Genomic DNA, 18,340 nt, shown 5'->3' with positions numbered 1-18,340 from the left:
ACACAGGGCAGGCTCGGGGCCCTCACGCGTCCCCGCCGGCGGGCCGAGCCCGGCGGGCTGAGGGCCTGACAGACGCCCGCACAGGGTCGTCGGCCCCGGGCCACGGCCAGCTTCCGCGCCGAGCCCCCAGCCGCCCCTCCGGCGCCGACCCGGGGCCCACGGGTGACCCGCTCCCGGCCCCTCCCAGCGGCGCCCGCGTCCAGCGCCGGCCCGCGAGGCCCCAGGATCGCTTCACGGCCCGGCCCCGGGGCCTCTTACCTGACACGGCAGGGTCCGCCCGGAACCTTAGCGCGGCCGCGGCAGCGGCGCCAGAGGCGGGCCCGGACGGTTTTCCCCAGCGCACCGAGGCCGACTCCGAGCTGTCAGCGGCGGCGGGAAAGCGCCGGCGCGGGAGCTCTGGGCTAAAGTCCAGAGGGCGGGGCCGACTCGGGGACGGGGACGGGCCTCCAGTGGGGGCGTGGTCAGGAGGGGCGGGGCTTGCGGGCCTACCTGGCGCCCCTGACGCACCTGGCGCTCCGCCCCGCCCGCACCAAGTACCTGGCGCAGGAGCGTGTCCTCGCCCCTTCTGTCCGCCTCGAAGGGCCCCCTCGGCCCGCGCTGGTCTCCGGATTCCAGAGCCCCGGCCCCGCGGTGCTCTGCCCCCAGCACCCCCGGGCCGAGGCAGGACCCTCACGACCGCCCCCTGCGCCTCCCGCGATCCGGCCGGGAAGCGCCGACTTCCGCGTGGGGCCAGGCGGGGTCCACTCCACCATGGCCTCGCTCGGGGACCTGCTGCGCGACTGGCACCAGGGCGCGCAGGCCGTGGCGCGCGGGGACTGGGACTGCGCCCTTCGCCTCTTCTCGAGCATCTCGGAGCCGCCCGCCAGGGTGAGCTTCAACGTGGGCTGCGTGCACCTGCTGGCCGGGGACCCGGAGGCCGCGCTGCGGGTGAGCCAGGGGGCCCCCAGGCTTGGTCGCAGAGACTCCACCTCGGGGGATGCAGCTCTCTGCTCCTGGTGGCCAGGGCTGGAGGGGTGGGGTGGCAATGCGTGGTGCCATAGCTGCAGGGGTGAGCCCAGGGCTCCCACCCTTCTTCCCTGATGGCGACCTGGGGACTCCCCCCACCCCAGCATTCTGCTTCAGCGAACACCCATGCAAGTGGGACCTGTGTGTGTCCAGGGGGGACCCTGTTGAGCTGCGTCAGGGCCAGGATGGGGTCGCAAGGCTCCAGCACGGCCTCCACTTGTGGGGACCGTTTGCCCCACTCTGCTGTCCTGCAGAAAGGCCGAGTGCGCACTGGCTCGGGTGCTCTTGATGGAGGTGCTAATGTACCTGCAGAGGCTCGAGGCTGGATGGGGCTGGGAGGGTTGCTGAGGTGCAAGCTTTGGGTCAGATCTTCAGCAGACACCTGTGGCGACAGCCAGGAGACAGTCTCTGGTTGGTGCCTAAACCCCAGATGTGTGTGCTCACCTGTCCCCCACCCACTCCCCAAAGCAGAACCGAGAGCCAGATGTATGCACGGGCACGCACACACCTGCCTCTGCTGAGGGCCTGGCAGGGCCATGCCTGCCCTTCAAGCCTCCAGGTTCATCACGGTGGTGCATATCCCATGGGCGATGACAGAAAGCAGTAGCACCCTGCACACTGCTTGTGTCCCCAAGGGCCCCCAGAAAAAGCCAGGTTCCCGCATCGTTCAGGCCAACGGCGACGACTACCGAAAACAGGTCCAAGGGGCCTGCCCTGTCGTTCCTCACATGTGTTCGAATCTACAGTTATCTCAGCAGCAATGTCAGTGTTAAAATGTTATCCAGCAATGGGGATGCCATCACTGGACGCCACGGGGTCAGTGGAATGAGGCCAGTCCAGCCACTCCCTCCTCTAAACATCGATTTAATCAGAGAGGGGACAGAGGTTCCCGGCCAAGGGTGTGCACGTTAAATTCTCCTCCACCCTAATTGGAGATGGAGTAGCAGAGGCATATTTGTTGGAAAATTTTAAAAGGCAGATGGAACAGCTACAATCAATAAAGCTGATTTGGACAGGGTGAGGGGAGCTGGGGCTCCGTCTCTGGCAGGAGCGCTCGGGTAGTGGGGGAGCTGGGGCTCTGTCTCTGGCAGGAGCCCCCCAGAAGCTCCTATCTGGCCGCTCTATGTGGCAGGATAAAAGGGTTTCCCTTGTGCTGAGCGGCCACATCAGTGCCCGAGTGCTGACCCTCAACCTTGGTCAGACTCAGCTCAACAAGCCCCCACTCAGCCAGGTTTGTTAGAGTGGGACCATGACACCCTCCAGTTGCCTGTAGTTAACTTGATGGCTGCTGGATGCACTCCTTTTGCTTGTGTTTAACTGATGGCTGCTGTCCTTATAGACGACATCATTTCTGAGTTCAGTTTCAGGAAGAGCTGGGCTTCACGCACATATTAAGACTTTCGTGCTGTTCTTTTCTGATTCTAACAGGTGAGACGTGTGTCTTTTTGTGTGAACTACCAAAACTAGGGCTTGAAGGACACAACAGTCTTAGCATGACTCCCTCCCGTGGAGGCAACTATTGTCAACATGCTGGGCGTTTCCTTGTCCTCGTGGTTAACATGTTGGTCTGTGCTGCCACCTAACTACCCCCGAGCGGTCACCAGAAAACACCTGGGGAGTCCAGGCAGGCTTGCACTGAGGCCGTGACACCTGCGCCCCTTGGACTCAGAGGGCCCTGGGCAGGCGAGGGAGACTTTCTCTTGCAGGTGACCATCATGTGGCCCACGGGCTTCCTTGACCACTGCTGGGCATCCCCGTCTGTGACACGGGGGTGATGGGATTACAGGCCCGAGCAGTCCACAGACATTTCTGTCTGCAGGCATTTGACCAGGCGGTGACCAAGGATGCCTGCTTGGCTGTCGGCTTCCTCCAGCGCGGAGTGGCCAACTTCCAGCTGGAGAGGTGAACACAGACGTCCCCTCTTCCTTTTCTGACGGCCCTTTGTCTCTGCAGAGTCCTTCCTGTGCTCCTCTCTGCCTATGGTCACCTCCTCTGGCCAGCTCCCCCTGGGCTGCTCCCTGGAGCCCGGGGACAGGATTGTGTCACATGGGGGCGTGTCTCTCTGTCCCCACACCCGGCTGCACAGTGACCCTGGGCTCTGTGCGGAAGAGGGTCACAGAGCACTTCTGCTGGCTCCCCTCCTCCGTTCCAACACCCTGGACTGCAGGGACGGCATGATTCTGCCCATTCTGCCTTCGGGAAACCCAGGAAAGGGATGGAGGAATGGCGCATCCCAGGACTCGGCGGTGTGGGGGGAGGGTCCTCTGCCCACCCGGCTCTCTGCGCCAGGCCCTTCCCAGAGAAGGAATCAGAGCTGCAGGGCAGGCCTGGCGCCCATAGAAGGCCCTACACAGGGTGGCTGGGCTCCAGGGTGACCTCCTTCTCATCAGCCCGGAAGCCTCCCCAGGGGCGATGAGAATCCTGGTCGGGGCTGGGGCTTCCAGCCAGGGTCTGGGTGGGGAGGCCTGCGGGACAGAGACCCCGGAAGCAGGCAGGACACGCCTAGGGCACTCTGCACCCTGAGGTTCGGGAGAGGGCCTGGGGTGCAGGCGGAGGAGCCCACGGGCTGCACAGCCCATCTGTGTGGACCCTGTGTGCTGAGGCCTGCCGACCATCGCTGCCTCCGCGCTGCAGGAGGGGCTGGGGCGGGGGGCGAGTCCGGGCCAAGGTGGAGCCCTCGCCCTGGGGCCACCCGGGGCCCCCATGCCAGGCTCCCCTACTGCCCACAGGTTCATGGAGGCCCTGTCCGACTTTCAGCGCACCCTGGCCCAGCTGAGGGACAACACCGCCATCGACTACACCCAGCTGGGCCTGCGGTTCAAGCTGCAAGCCTGGGAGGTGAGCGTGCAGGGAGCAGGCCACCAGGAGGCCGTGTGGCTGGGCCCTGGGGGCTGCCTGTGGGTGGGCAGCCTGGGGGAGGTCCTTCCAGGGCTGCAGGCCCCGCCCTCTGGGCCCTGTCGTCTTGTCACCGAGGCAGGTGGGCCCGAGTTAAGTGAGGTGCTCCCTCTGGCCAGAGGGGCCCCAAAATCCCAGCAGGAGAGGGCAGTGTCAGAAGTCAGTGAGAGGTGGCGGGGTGGGCAGGGCAGGAGCTGGCCTGGCAGTGGGCTCTGGCGTTCCTGCCCTGGGCTTGGTGCTTGGCTCAGTTCCTGGCCTCCTGGGAAGTGGCTGGCACTGACAGAAAGGCTTGGGAGGTGCTCCCACCGCTCCCAGAAACACACCGCCTTGCAGCCTCTGGGAGCCACAGTGTCCAGTAGGTCAGCCGTGGGGGAGTCCCAGCAGGGTGGGCCAGGCCCCAGCCCTGGCTTGCAGGGCGGGGTTTGGGCTTGGCGTCTGTGGCCCGGGCAGCCCCGTGGCAGCGGCTCTAGGAGCGCACAGTCCCTGCAGAGCGCGGGGGCAGAGGCTGCCCCGGGCAGTGCTCCGTCCTCCCGGCAGCACTGGACGACTTGACTGCTATTGCCCAGCATGGGAGGGGAGGGCCGGACAAGAGGTGCCCCTCAGATAGCGCCCCAGACTCTTGCGGTTTCAGGGAACAGGGCAGCACAGGCAGGAAGGGGTCAGGCTAAACGCAGGACAGGCGTGAAGGCTGAGCAGATGCTTCCAGAGATGGGACATGGCCTGACGTTCAGAGCAGAATAAAAGAAGGGAGGGCTGGTCGGCTCTGGCTGGGGGGGTCCAGAGAGAAACCAGGCAGGCAGAGCCCACCCCAGGGCGGGAGCCAGGGGGCACCTGGAAGAGCCCTGGGCCACTGTGTCTGGGCAGCTCAGGGGCTGGACCAGTGCAGGGTCGGGTGGGGCCAGGTGGTGGCCCTGTGGGGGAGGGGAGTGCTGGGCCTGTCATCACCCCGCCCCCCCTCCCCACCCCCTCAGGTGCTGTTCAACATGGCTGCGGTGCAGAGCCAGCTGGGGCTCTGGGCAGAGGCTGCCTGCAGCCTGGGGGACGCCATCTCCAAGGGGCCGGAAGGGGCCCGCAACGGCCTGGACGTCGCCCTGGGCCAAGTGCAGGTAAGGGACGGGCAAGGGGAGCCAGGCTCCTGAGCTGACTCGGGGGGCTTGCCAGGCCCACAGCCTGCAGGTTTGGGGCTCACATTCATCTAGCCCCCCAAGACCAACTATATGAGATAAAGAAACGTCTGGAGGTAGGGGACCCATGTGCCTTGCAGGGGGTTGGCTTCCCACAGGCCATGGGAGCTGGGGAGTGGGCCATCCTGCTCTGAGGCCCTGGGTGGCTCCCGGCGCTCAGGGCTGCCCTGGCCCCCTCCAGAAGCAGGTCCCCCTGCAGCCTCGGCAGGTCCCCAGGGGTGAGGTCTTCCGGCCCCATAGGCGGCACGTGGAGCACCTGGAGCCTGTGGATTTCCTGGGCAAGGCCAAGGTAAGGGAGGCAGCTTCTCGCTGCTTGGGCCCAGGGCTCAGGGCCAGCGGCGCCAGCAGGCCGCAGGGCGGGCGGCCAGGCCCTGTTGAGCTCACACTGTCCCGAGCGCTGGAGCCATCGAGGCCTTGGGGTGGGAGGTGGGCACAAGGCTCCTGGGTCAGCAGTGCCTCTAGACGGGCTCACAGATGGGTCCTGGGACCTGGAGGCGGAGCCACCGGAAGCCGCTGCGGACCCCCAGCCAGCATGGCCCTGCCTGCCTCAGCCCCAGCCTCGCTCTCCTGGCTTCAACCTCGCCCTGCGTTTCGGCCTCAGGGGGCAGGACCCTGGAGGAACAGGGTGGTCTGGCACGGCCACCTCTGCCCAGCCTGGGGTCCGGGCAAGCAGCACCAGCAAAATTGCTGGCTGATGGGGTGCAGCTCACCCCAGGGTGGGCTGGTGTGCGGGGAAAAAGGGCTCCCTGTGCACAAAGGAAGGCTCACTCTGGTCTCCAGCTGTGGCCTGGGCCCCTGACGCCCCAGTCACCCAGGGCCAGGCACTGGGTGTCTTAGCTGGAGGGCTGCCTGGAGGAGGCGCTTCTGAGCGGCATTAATCCACCCACTTGGAGCCCTTACCACAGGAGGTGACTGTTTCTATGAAATAAGAACATTTTAAAAGTGGTACTGGAAATAAGTCATATAGATGAGCACGGCTCCGGCAGGCCTACCAGGCAGGTGGGGACTTGGGGTGCAGGTGGGCAGCGGGCCGGGCACCGCTGAGGCGGCTGCCCCTGCTGACGCTCACAGGTGCTGGCCTCCGCCCTCCCCACCGACTCCCACGGGGTCGCCCCGCCGCAGCCACAGGTAGGCGAGCCACCTCCCGCCCCCCGCGTCTCCTCTGGCATTTGCAGGTCGGGGCCTCCTGAATTCTCTACCCTTAAGGGTGCCTGAACCCTCCCCGGGGCTCCCTGTGTCCCTCCGATCTAGACTTAGGGGGCAGCCCATCCTGGTGAGAGCCTGTGAAACCCTGCAGCCTTGCCCCCTGGCCCCCGGGGTTCCTGGGGGGTCTGCGTCCTGAGGAGGGGTCATCTGTGCCCACAGGCTCTGGACGTGCGTGGTGAAGCCAGGCCTCGGGCTGCTGCACGGTAGGAAGGGGTCGGCACCCACTTCTCCTATCAGCAGGGGCCCTGCGAGGCCTGCCTCCCAGCCTGACGCTGGAGCTCCTGGGCAGACCTGCTGTGGCCACTCAGGGCCAGGGACCGGGGGCCAGCATGGCCTGTCCCCTTTCCAGACTGTCCAGGGTCCCAGTGTGGTGGGGGGCGTCCTGCCTTGCTCAGCCTTCCCATCTGTCCCGAGCCCATCCTGCCCCCAGGGGGAGAGCCCACCCTTGCTCAGGCCAGGGGGCACCAGAGGCACCGGTGGGGTGCAGCTGGCCACAGGCTGCAGGAAAAGCCCACCAGACGCAGCTTTGCAGGTGGCCCTCTGAGTGGGGTGCTCCTCTCCAGCTTGGGGCTCTGCAGGCCCACCTTTCACGAGGCCTTGCCCGTGGGTGAGGCCTGGGAATGACGGCCCCTCCCCTCCAGGGCCCGTGACACTGCCCCCGGCAGAGCTGACACCCCCTGCAGCCCCAGGACACCTACTGACACCGAGATGGAGGTCAGCTCCGGCCAGGCTAGGCAGCACGACCGTGGCACGCTGGTCACCCACAAGGTGGGTGAGCCCCGGTGGGGCAGGCAGGGGCCACAGCATTTGCAAGACCCCCACCCCAGGCTGGGCTTGGGGGACCAGCCCCAGCAGGGCGTCTCAGGCCAGGCAGCTTGCCTCATCGCCTGCTGGGGACAGGGCTTTGGCTTCCTTAGGCAGGCCAGGGGCCGGGTGGGAGCCAGCCGCAGCAACCAGATGCCAGGGGTCGGGGACACACAGACGTTCACAGGTGCTCAGAAGGGAGCGGGGGGTGCTCCCCAGCCCAGACCTGGGAGAGGCTGCAGTGCATGCATCAGAGCCGTGAGGCTTCCGCCCCTCAGCTGGGGCGCCCGGCCTTCCTTGCTGGGCGCAGGACTCCCCGAGATGCCCCAGGGGCTGTGTGCAGCTGAGGAGGGGTTGGCCGGGGCTCCTCAGGGCAGGTGTGCCTTGAGGGCTGGGGCGCCAGGAGCGGTGAGGCCGCCATGAGGGAGTTAGAGTTAACCACAGAGAAAGCGGCCGGGTCACTCGCTGGGCTGATTGGTGTTCTTGAAAGCCGTTGGTTCATGACCGCTGTGCTTAGCGCTAGCCTTCCAGACAGAACGACAGCAGCTCCCTGACTGCTTTTAGCAGCCGGCAAATCTGATAGAAATCCAAACGCTTCGTGTGCAAACTCAGCCCTCTCGGCCCACCCTGAAGTCGGGGTCTCCGTCTGCGGGTCAGGCGGCCTGGGCTGGGGACTCTGTGTCGTCCCGCCCGCAGCACGCCCGCGGCTTGCAGTCCTGGCACAGAGTGATGTCCAGCGGGTCCCTGACTTCAGCCCTAGCCTCCCGGGCTGGCTGGGACCCCTCAGCTGCAGCCGCCACCTCCTGGCTGGCCAGGGGAAGACAGGTCCACACCCACAGGCACGGCGGCCTGTCTGTCATCTCCTGTCCATAGGGATCTGGTTCATGCTCCAGACTGACCCATGACAGGGCTGAGCTGGTGGCCTCCTGCCGGGCTGGGCCATCTTGCAGGCCGTGCCCCTCACCCTCCCGGGTCTGCTGGGCCCAGCAGAGCCCCCGCCCCCACCCTCTGCCCCGACCTGAGGCCCAGCAGAGCCCCAGCTTGTGGCTTTCCTTGCAGAGTGCCCACGGGGAACACGCTGGCCAGCAGGTTCCTCCAGGTGAGGCCCCGTGCAGGGCCGGGTGTGAGGGCCCCCTGGAGGGCGGGGTGCTCTCAGGGCCCAGGCAGGCGTCTAGGGGGAGTGCTGGGAGCAGCTGCTGTGTCCTCCACAGAGGAAGCTGGTGGCCTTGTGGTTCCCGGGGCGGGGTGCCAGCAGCCCCCACTCTGACTTGCTCCCCTCAGGGGACAGCAGTCACCTGACTCCCTGGCTGCCCCCTCCTTTCTCCCTGCAGGGCTGCTGGCAGCCGGGGGGCCCAGCCCTGGCTCCTCCTCCGAGGCCGCCAGCACAGGGGTAAGAGCCAGCAGCTCTCACGTCACCCTCACTCCCCGAGGCCAGGCCCCTCTCCTATCCAGCCGAGGAAGCCTCCCAAGTCGTGGCCCCGCCCCGCCACCTCTCCGCCCCTGCCCTGCCCCCTGGGCTGGAAGCCCACCCCAGCCGGACCTGGGGCCTTGGGGCCCAGACACCGTTCTGCCTGCACCCAGGGAGCGGCTCCGGGGCGCTCTGAGTCCTTGGCGACCGTCACCGTGCAGTGTGCCCTCACCCTGAGCCTGACGGCCCCGAGAGGAGCTGACCTGTCCAGTCTGCGGGCCCTGATGAGCCAGGCCCTGCCCCCCCACGCCCAGCGTGCCCAGCTCAGGTGGGCTGGGACGATGTGCAGGGCGGGAAGGGGGCTCCAGGCTGGCCACCTCTTGGCCTTGCCCTGCAGGAGGGCCCGGCCCGTCAGAGGCTTTCGAGGTCAGAGCTTAGCACCCTCTGAAGCCCCTAGCCTGCGCGGCCCCCTCTGAGGCATCTCTTTGCAGTTACCAAGACCCCAGCGAGGATGGGCGTTGGGTGCCCCTCTCTGGGGAGGAGGCACTGCAGAGAGCCTGGCGGGACGCGGCCGGCCCTGGGGGTCTGCAGCTGCAGTGCCGGGTGAGCAGGGTGGGCGCAGGGGTGGCTGGCCCTTCTCCCGGGGCTGAGCTCACCCTCCAGCCCTCATCCTGCCACAGGGAGTGGGCGGCCGGCCAGTCCTCTACCAGGTGGTGGCCCAGCACGTCTATTCTGCCCAGAGGCCCGAGGATCTGGCCTTGCAGCCAGGAGACACCGTGGATGTCCTGTGTGAAGGTAGAGCCTGCGCTGCCCAGGCCGGGGGGTGCCCGACCAGGGTCTGCACGCAGACGCAGTAACGACCCAACGCCCACAGTGGACCAGGCGTGGCTGGAGGGCCACTGTGACGGCCACATTGGCATCTTCCCCAAGAGTTTCACTGTCCCAGCTGCGTGGCGCGCCTGAGAAGCTCGGCGGAAGAGGCTGTGGCGGGGAGGGTTTAATAAAGGCATTTGCTTCCCACACGTGACCTGTCTCGGCCTGACTGGGCTTCCAGGGGTGCAGGTGGGCTGCTCAGGAGAACCCCACAGAGCTGGACACCGGCTCTGCCAGAGACCCCATGGCCCACGGCCAACCCCTCCCAAAGAACCAGCCGCTCTGGCTCCAGCAGGCACCCCCACCCCAGGCCAGAGCCGGCCCTACACCCGTCAGTCTGCCGCCACCAATCCAGGTGCCGCTCAGGTCCCGACAGCCTGGTTTCTGTGCAGAGGGTCCCGGGAAACAGGCTGGGGTGCTGGGAGCCAGGGGCGGTGGTCGGGGCTCCACAGCCTCCACAGCCAGGGCGACCCCGGGGGCAGAAGGGGGCCGTCTGGTGGCTGGCCGGAGCCCCCAGGACGAAGGCCAAGGCTCCTGATGGGGAGGGCGCTGGGCCTCGGTGGCGGCAGCAGGGGCCGCAGGCCTAGTCCTGGAGCCAGAAGACCTGCACTGCCACGGCACCCAGGGTGGCCGCGAGCGTCAGCACCACGAAGACGACCCCGGCCACCCAGACGCCGAAGCTCTGTGCCCAACCCTGGGCGGGCGCCTCGGCCGGGATCAGGTTGGTCAGGTTCAGCATGTAGCCCAGCGTCCAGCCGATGTCAGCGCCGCCTGCCTGCGGGCCACACCCCGGCCGGGGCTCAGGTCAGGGCCGCGGGGCTTCGGCCCTGGAGGCCCACCCTTCCCCAGCCCCCCAGGCCCCCAGCTGTCACCTGCTGGCGGAACTCGATGCCTCCCCAGGTCTCCTCACTGAACCCGTAGCCCTCGACCAGGAGCGTGAGGATGTATAGGCCCGAGGCACAGTAGTCCCGCAGCCAGCGGTCCTGGCCCGGGGGCGCGCTCGCCTCCACCTGTGGGCCGGGAGCCCAGTGAGCCCCTCTCCTGACCCCCGCCCAGGGAAGGTCCCGCTCGGAGGCACCCCCGCCCCCCTTGGTGAGTCTGCAGCCCGGGGCCCACCCACCAGCTTCCAGGGCCACAGGCAGAACTCCCAGATGGTGGCGTTGGCCCCACTCAGTGACGGCTTGGAGGTGAGGTTCAGGAAGTTGAAGGTGTAGTAGAAGTTGGAGAAAGCCTGTGGGGAAGGGCGATGTGCCCTTGTGGGTGGTGCCCAGGGGCAGGGCCCAGGACGAGCCGGATGCAGCCCTAACCCTCCCCACCCGGGGTCCCAGGCTCCCCAAGGGCGCCAGGGGTTGGGACCCTCAGCCTCCGGGAGGAAGCTGGGTCCCAAGGGCAGGCCGGGGGGCTCACGTAGAACTGGCCCTGCACGGGGGGCTGGTAGACCCCGGCGAAGGCACAGTCTTCTCGGCCGTCACAGCTGGAGAAATTGAAGAGCTTCCGGAGGGCCTCGACGCAGGCCCCGGGGTTCCCCGTGCCCTCCACGGTGAGGTTCTGGCTGAGGTCGGGGGGCGCTGCCGGGGCGCAGGGCGACTCATACAGGGACGCCAGGGCCAGCGTGCCCCGGTAGCCGCTGTGGTAGCAGGGGTGGCGGATCAGGAGGCCCGTGCTGGCCTGCGGGAGGACGGGTCCGCTCAGAGCCCCGGCCGGGCCGGCCCCCCGCCCTGCCCCAGGACGCAAGCCCACCTGCACCAGCTCGGCCAGCAGCCTGCTCAGCGCCTGGTCGCGCCCGAAGCAGAGGTAGCTGTGGGTGTAGACGGTGTGGTCGGCACCGTAGAGGCGGAAGGTGGCCTGGGCGGTCTTGTCCAGGATGGGGCCTCCAGGTACAAAGGTAATCTGGGTGGAGGCCCCACCCATGTCCAGGGCGCCCACCAGCGTCTCCTCCAGAGGCCGGATCCACTCTCCAGAGAAGGAATACTGGGCACGGACGGGGGCACTGAGTCCCTGCCCGGCCGCGTGGGCCACAGCCTCGCCCCCATGGCCTCCCGCCCTGGGGCCGCCTGTGACACCTTCACCAGCAGGCCAAGGATGTAGTTGATGGTGATCCAACCAAAGGCGCCTTCGTCCTGCCCCGTCAGGAGCTCTGCGCCCCGGAAGTCCACCGGTGACTGGCCCAGGGCCCGGCTGACCGCGGCGAACACGTCCTCCGCCTGGGAGCGATTCTTGCGGCTGCACAGGGAGGGTGGGGCAGAGTTGGCGGGAGCTGCCCCTGTTCACCAACCTGGGTGGTGCCTCAGCCCCAGGGGCACGTGGACCCCACGCCAGCCCCTCACCTGAGCAGCCGCATGCCTGCAGTGGCCCCCAGGAACATGGGTGTCTCATGATGCTTGGCCTTTGGGATCAGTGCTAGCGCCTCCTCCAGGCAGCCCTGCAGGCTCTCGCCAACCCGCGCAGGGTCGGAGGCGTAAGACGAGATTCCAGGCCCTGGAACACAGCACCCAAGGTGAGGCCCCAGGCCCCGAGGCTGGCGGAGCTGAGCAGGCCCGAGGGAGGTGCAAAGGTCGCCCTGCAAAGACGAGTCCCCGTCCTCACCCTCGGAGCCTGCAAAGGGGACTGTGTTTGCAAAAAGGTCCCTGCAGGTGTAATTAAGTTAGGGGTCTGAAGACGAAATGACCTGGCTTCCCTGGGTGGGCCCTAAACCCGACGACCAGTGTCCTTACAAGAGATGGAGGAGGGGGTTGGAGGCACACGGGGAGAGGCTCAGGAGAGCCCATGCCAGAGCCTCGGCCCAGCACCCACTGACCAGCTGGGCCCCTTGGGAGACTCACAGAGCTCTCTGAGCCCTTTTCCGTCAGGTTGATTCCCTACTGCCCGGCTCCAGCCTGCACCACCGCTTCCCAAAGCCCCGTCCAGCTGAGAGCCCAGTCGGGCAGTGGCTGGCAGCTCCCAGCCCCGCCCACCACCGGCAGACTGTCCACTGACCTTCCGCCTGGCAGGCCAGGGCCTGGCTGACTATGCCGGTGTCGTTCTCCTTGTTGGCCGGCCACTGATACACAAAGAGGGACGTGTGGGAGGACCCAGCGTCGAACACGATCCCAAACTGGGGGTGACACCGGGGTCAGGAGGGCGTGGGGGCAGGCGCAGCCCAGCCCAGCCTCTCCGGGAGGGCCCAGGGGCACACCTTGGTGTCTGGAGGCAGGAGGACGTTCATGGTCCCCACCAGGACGAGAAGCAGCGCGGTGAGGCCTGAGACCGCTGCGGCGCCCAGCAGAGCCGTGAAGACCCGTTGCTTCCAGGTCAGCCCCATGCTGGGGGGCAGGACTGGCACCCGTGGGGCCGCGGGGGCACCCCGACTCCACTGGCTGGAGCGCCCCTTGTCCTCCCCGGGGCTCAGGCAGCCCACTCCTGCTGGTCGACAGGCAGGGCCAAGGACCGTGCTGTAGAGCTGGGGTGCCCGCCCCGTGCATGGCATCAGACGGCTGCAGGGGCCAGGCGCCAGGATGCCCGGTCTGGCAAGCTAGCCGGCCACATACAGCGCAGAGGGGGCGCTGGGGTCACACCAGGGGCCAGAGAGCCACCCCCGTGTTGTTTGGGAGCCCCTCTCCCCCCACCCCTAGGACCCCGCTCCCCTCCTATCCCCCACCGGGCAGGACTGCCAGCTCCACACTGACCTCAGGGACCCAGGACCCCACCTCTCCCACCTACCAGGCTCCTCCCTGAGGCCCCCACCCCAGGCCTCTCCCAGGGTGTTTTCTAAGAGCCCTGAGGTCAGGCCTGAACCACACTGGGACAGGAAACTGCCTGGCCACCCCACTGTTGCCAAGCTGCCCGCTTGGAGCCTGGTGAATGAGGTCAGGAGGGTCCCGGGAAGTGCGTTGTCTCTCCCAAGGGCCGAGGAGCTCTGAACAGAGGCATCTGGTTTCTGTTTAAAAGCCCGACCTTGCGCCTCTCTGATCTGATTCTGACATTTTTCCCAGCCCCACGACTGACCCTCGGCAGTGGGCCCACAACTGACCCTCGGCAGTGGGCCCAGGCCGACCCAGGAGAGAGGTTCACCGGTGGCTGAACACCAGCTCAGCGTCTGAGGCCTCGCCAGCCCTACCCCACGTCCCTGAGCGGGGCCAGGGCACAGGAGTCACCAGGAGCCTTGGGCCGGCGGCCGTGCTGCCGGAGGAAGTGATCAGGTCACCAGGACCCTGAGGTCGCGGACTTTGTGCCGCGTCCATGTCTGCAGGAACGCAGATGCTCCCGGAGGCTTCCTCCTCCTGGCCGATCGCCGGGCCCCGGGCCCCCGGCCAGCACGGGAGTGGGGCCTCCGAGCGAGGTCATGTTCCCGTTTTAAGGGGCGAAGACCAAGGATCAGAGAGGGCGGGTGACCTGCCTGAGTCGCTGTCCCCACGGGACCCAGCCTCTGTCCCCGAGCCGCAGGCCACGTCAGAGACGGGCAGGAACCAGGGACACCAGGACCCCACCCCACACCCACCTCCAGGGCACACAGTGCCCTGAGCCCCCGGGGGTGGGCAGGAGCTGGGTGGATGCCCCCACAGCCCGAGCGCCCCTCACCTGGGCTGTCGATGAGCAGTGGGAGGCCGTGAGGAGGGAGCTGGACCGGCTGCTGGCTCTCGGGTGCCTGCCCGGCGCTGTCCACCTGCTGCCACCCCACCCCCATCACCGCCCCCCCAGCCTGGTCACCACCCAGCAGGTGACGGCCCCTGCTGCCTGCCCCCACCCAGGGTCACCACCTGGCCCCCGCACAGAGGGGTCCCTCCTGGGAGCTGCTCGGACTTTGCCTCTGACCCCACCCTTCCCCAGCAGAGGATGGCGCCAGGACTGGGCAAAGGGCAGGTCGGAGTCAGGTGACTGCAAAGGCCTGAGGCCCAGGACTCAACCCACGCAAAGGCCGGAAGGCAGGAGGGGGAGGGTCAGGCTGTTCCCCCCCGTGCAGTGAAGTTGCTGCTTTTCTGTGCACACGTGTCCATTCGTGTGACCACAGCGGCCCGGCGAGGTTCTCCAGCGCTCCCTACGGCCCGGCCCAGCCCCCAGCTCTCGGCTCCCCTTGCTGATGATTTGTCCTTGCGAGGGAGTCAGAAACGACCAAGCCTGGCTTTTTCCCTCAGCTCGAGGGAGACCCGGCAGCTCCCGGGGCCTGCGAGGAGCCGGGCTGCCCCAGGGAGCTGAGCCCCCCACGCTGGAGGCCGCGGGATCCCACTCCCCAGCTGCGAGGCGCGGCCACGGACGAGCACACGCAGGCTTCACGGCACCTGTGCTTCACTGCCCTCCTGGAGACTGACCACTGGGTTCACCTCAGAACTGCCCACGGACCCCAGGGCACGGGGGTTTGATCCCTGGTCAGGGAACTAAGGTTCCACATGCCACCGGGCAGCTAAGGCCACGAGCCACAAGCAGAGTCTGTGCGCCGAAACTAAAGTTCCCACACGTGGCAACGGAGACCCGACGCAGCAAACAGACGAATAAAACAGGTTTAAAAGCCCAGAGGCTCTCCCATGAGAGAGCTCGCTCCTCTGCAGCTTCTCTGTGTCCTTCGGGCGTCCCTGTCACAGCTCTTCCTCTCAGCCGATCTGACGTGTAGTCAGGCCTCCTGCGGCTTCCGTTCACACGGGGCTGGGGACCGAGTGCCTCCCTACATCTGCATCTGCACCCGTGACCCTCTCGGGCGCAGTCTCATGTCTTTTAATTGGACCATTTGATTGCTTCCTGTTGAGTTTAAAGAGTTCTTTATATATTTGGAGAAGGCAATGACACCCCACTCCAGTACTCTTGCCTGGAAAGTCCTATGGATGGAGGAGCCTGGAAGGCTGCAGTCCATGGGGTCGCTGAGGGTCAGATACGACTGAGCAACTTCACTTTCACTTTTCACTTACATGCGTTGGAGGAGGAAATGGCACCCCACTCCAGTGTTCTTGCCTGGAGAATCCCAGGGACGGCGGGGCCTGGTGGGCTGCCATCTGTGGGGTCGCACAGAGTCGGCCACGCTGAAGCGACTCAGCAGCAGCAGCAGTTATATATTCTACGTGCAGCTCCTTCTCCTATATGAGGTTTGCAAACACCTTCTCAGTCTGTAGCTTGTCTCAGCTGTGTATTTCACAGAGCAATTCCTAACTTCTTGATGCAATCAAATTTATCAGCGTGTTCTTTTGTGGATGGTCTTTTTGTGTTGTTACCAAGAACTCTTCGCCTAACCCCGGTCATGAAGATTTCTTTCTCCTTAAGTCTCCTAGTCTCATGATGTGGTTTGATCAATGAGCCATTCTGAATTATTCTAAGAGGTGTGACTTCATCACATCCACCTCTTCTGCGTGTGGATGGCAGAGGCACTGGCACCATCCTTTCCAAAGAAGATGTGGTGCCCACATATATTTATATATCCAGTAGCGTAGTACCCAGCATCAAAAAGAATGAAATGATGCCATTTGCAGCAACAGGGATGGATCTGGAGATTATCAGACTAAGTGAAGTGAGTCAGAGACGCAAAGACAAGTATTACACGCTAGCACTTCATGTGGGATCTGAAATACGAGTCAACCTGTGAAACACAAACAAACTATGGTTGCCAAGCGGGGAGGGAAGGGCCGGGCGCTTGGGGTCAGTGGATGAAACTCTTACCTACAGGACAGAGAAACAACAAGGTCCCGCTGCGCACCCCAGGGAGCTGTATTCAGTATCCTGTGATAAGCCAGAATGGAAAAGAGTGTGACCAAGATTGTCCGTGTGTGTAACTGAGGCACGCTGCTGTGCAGGAGAAAGTAACACAAAATGGAAACAACGGTGAGTGAAGTGAAAGTCGCTCAGTCGTGCCTGACTCTCTGCGACCCCATGGGCTGCACAGTCCGTCGAATTCTCCAGGCCAGAATACTGGAGCGGGTAGCCTTTCCTTTCTCCAGGGGATCTTCCTGACCCCGGAATCGAACCAGGGTCTCCTGCGTTGCAGGTGGATTCTTTACCAACTGAGCTATCAGGGTAAACATAACATAGAGTCGTACTCAGCATCAAAAACAATGAAACATCACAAACAACAATACTTCAATAAAATTTAAGAAAACCACCCTTTCTCTGTGACGGCCTCTGCACCTCCGTATAAACAGCCCTGCGCGGAGGGCCCGTTTCTCCGCTGCGTCTCTCGTCCCTGAGGCTGTCTCGATTACGCAGCCTCACAGTTAATACTGTGCAATATGAGCCTCCAACTCCAATCTTCTTTTTCAAAATGGTTTTAGCTGTTCTAGTTCCCGCATGCTTACTCCTCAGCTGTGTACGACTCTGTGAAACCCTAGGGACTGTAGCCCACCAAGATCCTCTGTCCACGGGATTTTTCAGGCAGGAATACTGGAGTGGCTTGCCATTTCCTCCTCCAAGGGATCTTCCCAACCCAGGGATCGCACCCTCATCTCCTGGGCTTCCTGCATTCCCGGGGGATACTTTACCGCTGAGCCGTCAGGAAAGCCCCTCTTTTGGAGGTAGCAGGATGGAAATAAACATTCTCCATGCTTGAAAGAAGAAACATGTAGTTCCTATGCCCTTCCATGTAAACTTACAGTCGGCCCCTCACTAAGTACAGAACAATCTGGAAGTTTCGTTGGTGTTACGCCAAAAATCTACGATCACTTTGTGGAAAATTGGTGTCTTTACAATTTTGAGCCTCTCAATCCTCGAGCACAGTGTATCTTCTCTCTATTTAGGGTTTAGGAGTCTGTAGCTCCCTGGGGCGCGGCAGTCACGGACCCGGGGCAGCGGCGCCGCCTCCCCGCGTGGTGGCTCTTCCTGCCCTTGCTCGCAGACTGTGAGCCAAGACGCCGCCGCGTGGAGGCGGGAGCCCCGTCCGGCCTGAAGCGCCCTGAGGCACGGCGTCGCCGCAGGGGCCTCCTTTGCCAGTTCCCATCACGAATGAGTTCTGTATTTCAGCACGTGCTTGTCTGCATCCATCCGTACATTCGTGTGGTTTTTCTTTGAACACGGTGTGGTGCATTGCGTTGATTTTCTTGACTACTGAACCGGGATAAACTTCACGGGTTGTGGTGCGCTATTTTCTTTTTATATTACTGGATTTTGTTTACTAACACAGTCGGGTCTCATTATTCGTGGATTTTGTACTTGCAGTGTTGCCTACCAACCTCAAACTGCTTTTGTAATCCCCTTGGTGGGCATTTGTGGGCACGAGCGGAGCAGCCAACACGAGTGACTTGGCCCGCCCGTCCTCAGCCGAGGTTCAACGAGGCGACACTGCCTTCCTGTTTCAGCTCCCGCTGTGAACAAGTGTCCCTTTCACGGTCAGTTTCGAGCCATCTGTTTGTACTTGTGAGCTTTCGGGAATCTGAGCCTGTATTTCCCCCGGGAGCAGTGGTTCAGTGTCGGCTGACTTGGGGCTTGCAGTGACTCTACAGAACAGAAGAAGTGTATCTGGAGGATTTCTGCAGCTGTGTTCACAGTGCTGGGCTGATGCTGAATGGGTGGGGAAGCTTCCTTCCCCCTTCATCTCCTGGAAGGGATTTCTAGTCTCCTTCTTTAAATGTTTTGTGTAATTTCCAGGGAAACCATCTGAGACTTGCTTTTTCAGAAGATATTTAATTGCAGAGTCAATTTCTTCCATGGTGATAAGGCTAATGGAGCTATCCGGTTCACGACGCGTGAGTTTTGGTGGTTTGTGGCTTTTGAGGACTTGGTCCGCGTCACTCCAGTTATTGACTTGCTGTCAACAGAATTACCCAGAGCCTTCCTTCCCTACCTGCTTGCCATGTTTGCACTGACAGACCTCTCTCATTCCTGATACTGTCTTTGGGCCTGCAATTTTTTTTTTTTTTTGCTGTTCTGTTGCTAGACGTCTACCAATTTTTTTTGTTTCACAATTTTTTCTTTTTTTTGGTTTCCAAATTCTTTTGATTTCTGCTCTTACACATGCTAGTAAGATTATGCTCAAAATCCTTCAAGCTAGGCTTCAGCAGTATGTGAAATGAGAACT

The 18,340-nt window shown here is 63.9% G+C and overlaps 3 protein-coding genes across 16 annotated transcripts in view; 1 reads left to right on the top strand and 2 right to left on the bottom strand.

Annotated features, from left to right (window-relative positions):
• EXD3 (exonuclease 3'-5' domain containing 3) overlaps positions 1-396 on the bottom strand; it is a 79,615-nt gene extending 79,219 nt beyond the window's left edge. For all 4 annotated transcript variants that reach the window (XM_070378595.1, XM_070378594.1, XM_070378596.1 and 1 more), the window contains exon 1: positions 259-396. The gene's annotated coding sequence lies outside the window, so the exon portion shown is untranslated. The remainder of the gene's footprint in view (positions 1-258) is intronic.
• Positions 397-738: 342 nt separating this feature from the next.
• Positions 739-9,678, top strand: NOXA1 (NADPH oxidase activator 1). Of its 11 annotated transcripts, XM_005908634.3 has the most exons (14): positions 751-927; positions 2,825-2,907; positions 3,735-3,843; positions 4,872-5,006; positions 5,266-5,373; positions 6,156-6,212; positions 6,450-6,493; positions 6,932-7,058; positions 8,154-8,193; positions 8,426-8,484; positions 8,676-8,830; positions 8,994-9,105; positions 9,183-9,297; positions 9,377-9,529. In XM_005908634.3, exons 1-14 carry the CDS (start codon positions 751-753, stop codon positions 9,463-9,465), a joined length of 1,410 nt encoding a protein of 469 aa, XP_005908696.2. In that variant the 3' UTR covers positions 9,466-9,529. The 11 variants fall into 11 exon arrangements, with proteins under 11 accessions (XP_070234703.1, XP_005908696.2, XP_070234702.1 ...); XM_070378601.1 differs by having other exon boundaries at positions 8,994-9,297; positions 9,377-9,678; XM_070378607.1 differs by lacking the exon at positions 8,676-8,830.
• Positions 9,679-9,955: 277 nt separating this feature from the next.
• ENTPD8 (ectonucleoside triphosphate diphosphohydrolase 8) lies at positions 9,956-14,400 on the bottom strand. The gene is made up of 10 exons (XM_070378598.1): positions 13,933-14,400; positions 12,551-12,774; positions 12,352-12,469; positions 11,703-11,853; positions 11,439-11,598; positions 11,116-11,346; positions 10,783-11,043; positions 10,496-10,606; positions 10,248-10,385; positions 9,956-10,150 (listed from the first exon to the last, which is right to left on the bottom strand). The coding sequence occupies exons 1-10, from the start codon at positions 14,036-14,038 to the stop codon at positions 9,959-9,961; spliced, it is 1,692 nt and encodes a 563-aa protein (XP_070234699.1). The 5' UTR covers positions 14,039-14,400; the 3' UTR covers positions 9,956-9,958.
• Between the last annotated feature and the right edge of the window lie 3,940 nt (positions 14,401-18,340).

Source organism: Bos mutus, chromosome 11 (assembly GCF_027580195.1).
Source record: "Bos mutus isolate GX-2022 chromosome 11, NWIPB_WYAK_1.1, whole genome shotgun sequence".
NCBI classification, from domain to species: Eukaryota; Metazoa; Chordata; class Mammalia; order Artiodactyla; family Bovidae; genus Bos; species Bos mutus.
The sequence above is the reverse complement of the archived record's forward strand: the minus strand, read 5'-3'. Positions and strand labels throughout refer to the sequence as shown.

Bases quoted from the DNA above. Each gene is read 5' to 3' on its own strand.
- ENTPD8 (XM_070378598.1), bottom strand. From the start codon at position 14,038: ATGGGGGTGGGGTGGCAGCAGGTGGACAGCGCCGGGCAGGCACCCGAG. The intron at 11,044-11,115 runs GTGGGCTTGCGT...GTCCTCCCGCAG, and splicing joins TGCTGGCCGAGCTGGTGCAG to GCCAGCACGGGCCTCCTGAT. The intron at 10,607-10,782 runs GTGAGCCCCCCG...CCTTCCCCACAG, and splicing joins CCGTGCAGGGCCAGTTCTAC to GCTTTCTCCAACTTCTACTA.
- NOXA1 (XM_070378599.1), top strand. From the start codon at position 751: ATGGCCTCGCTCGGGGACCTGCTGCGCGACTGGCACCAGGGCGCGCAG. The intron at 928-2,824 runs GTGAGCCAGGGG...TTCTGTCTGCAG, and splicing joins ACCCGGAGGCCGCGCTGCGG to GCATTTGACCAGGCGGTGAC. The intron at 8,194-8,425 runs GTGAGGCCCCGT...TTCTCCCTGCAG, and splicing joins TGGCCAGCAGGTTCCTCCAG to GGCTGCTGGCAGCCGGGGGG.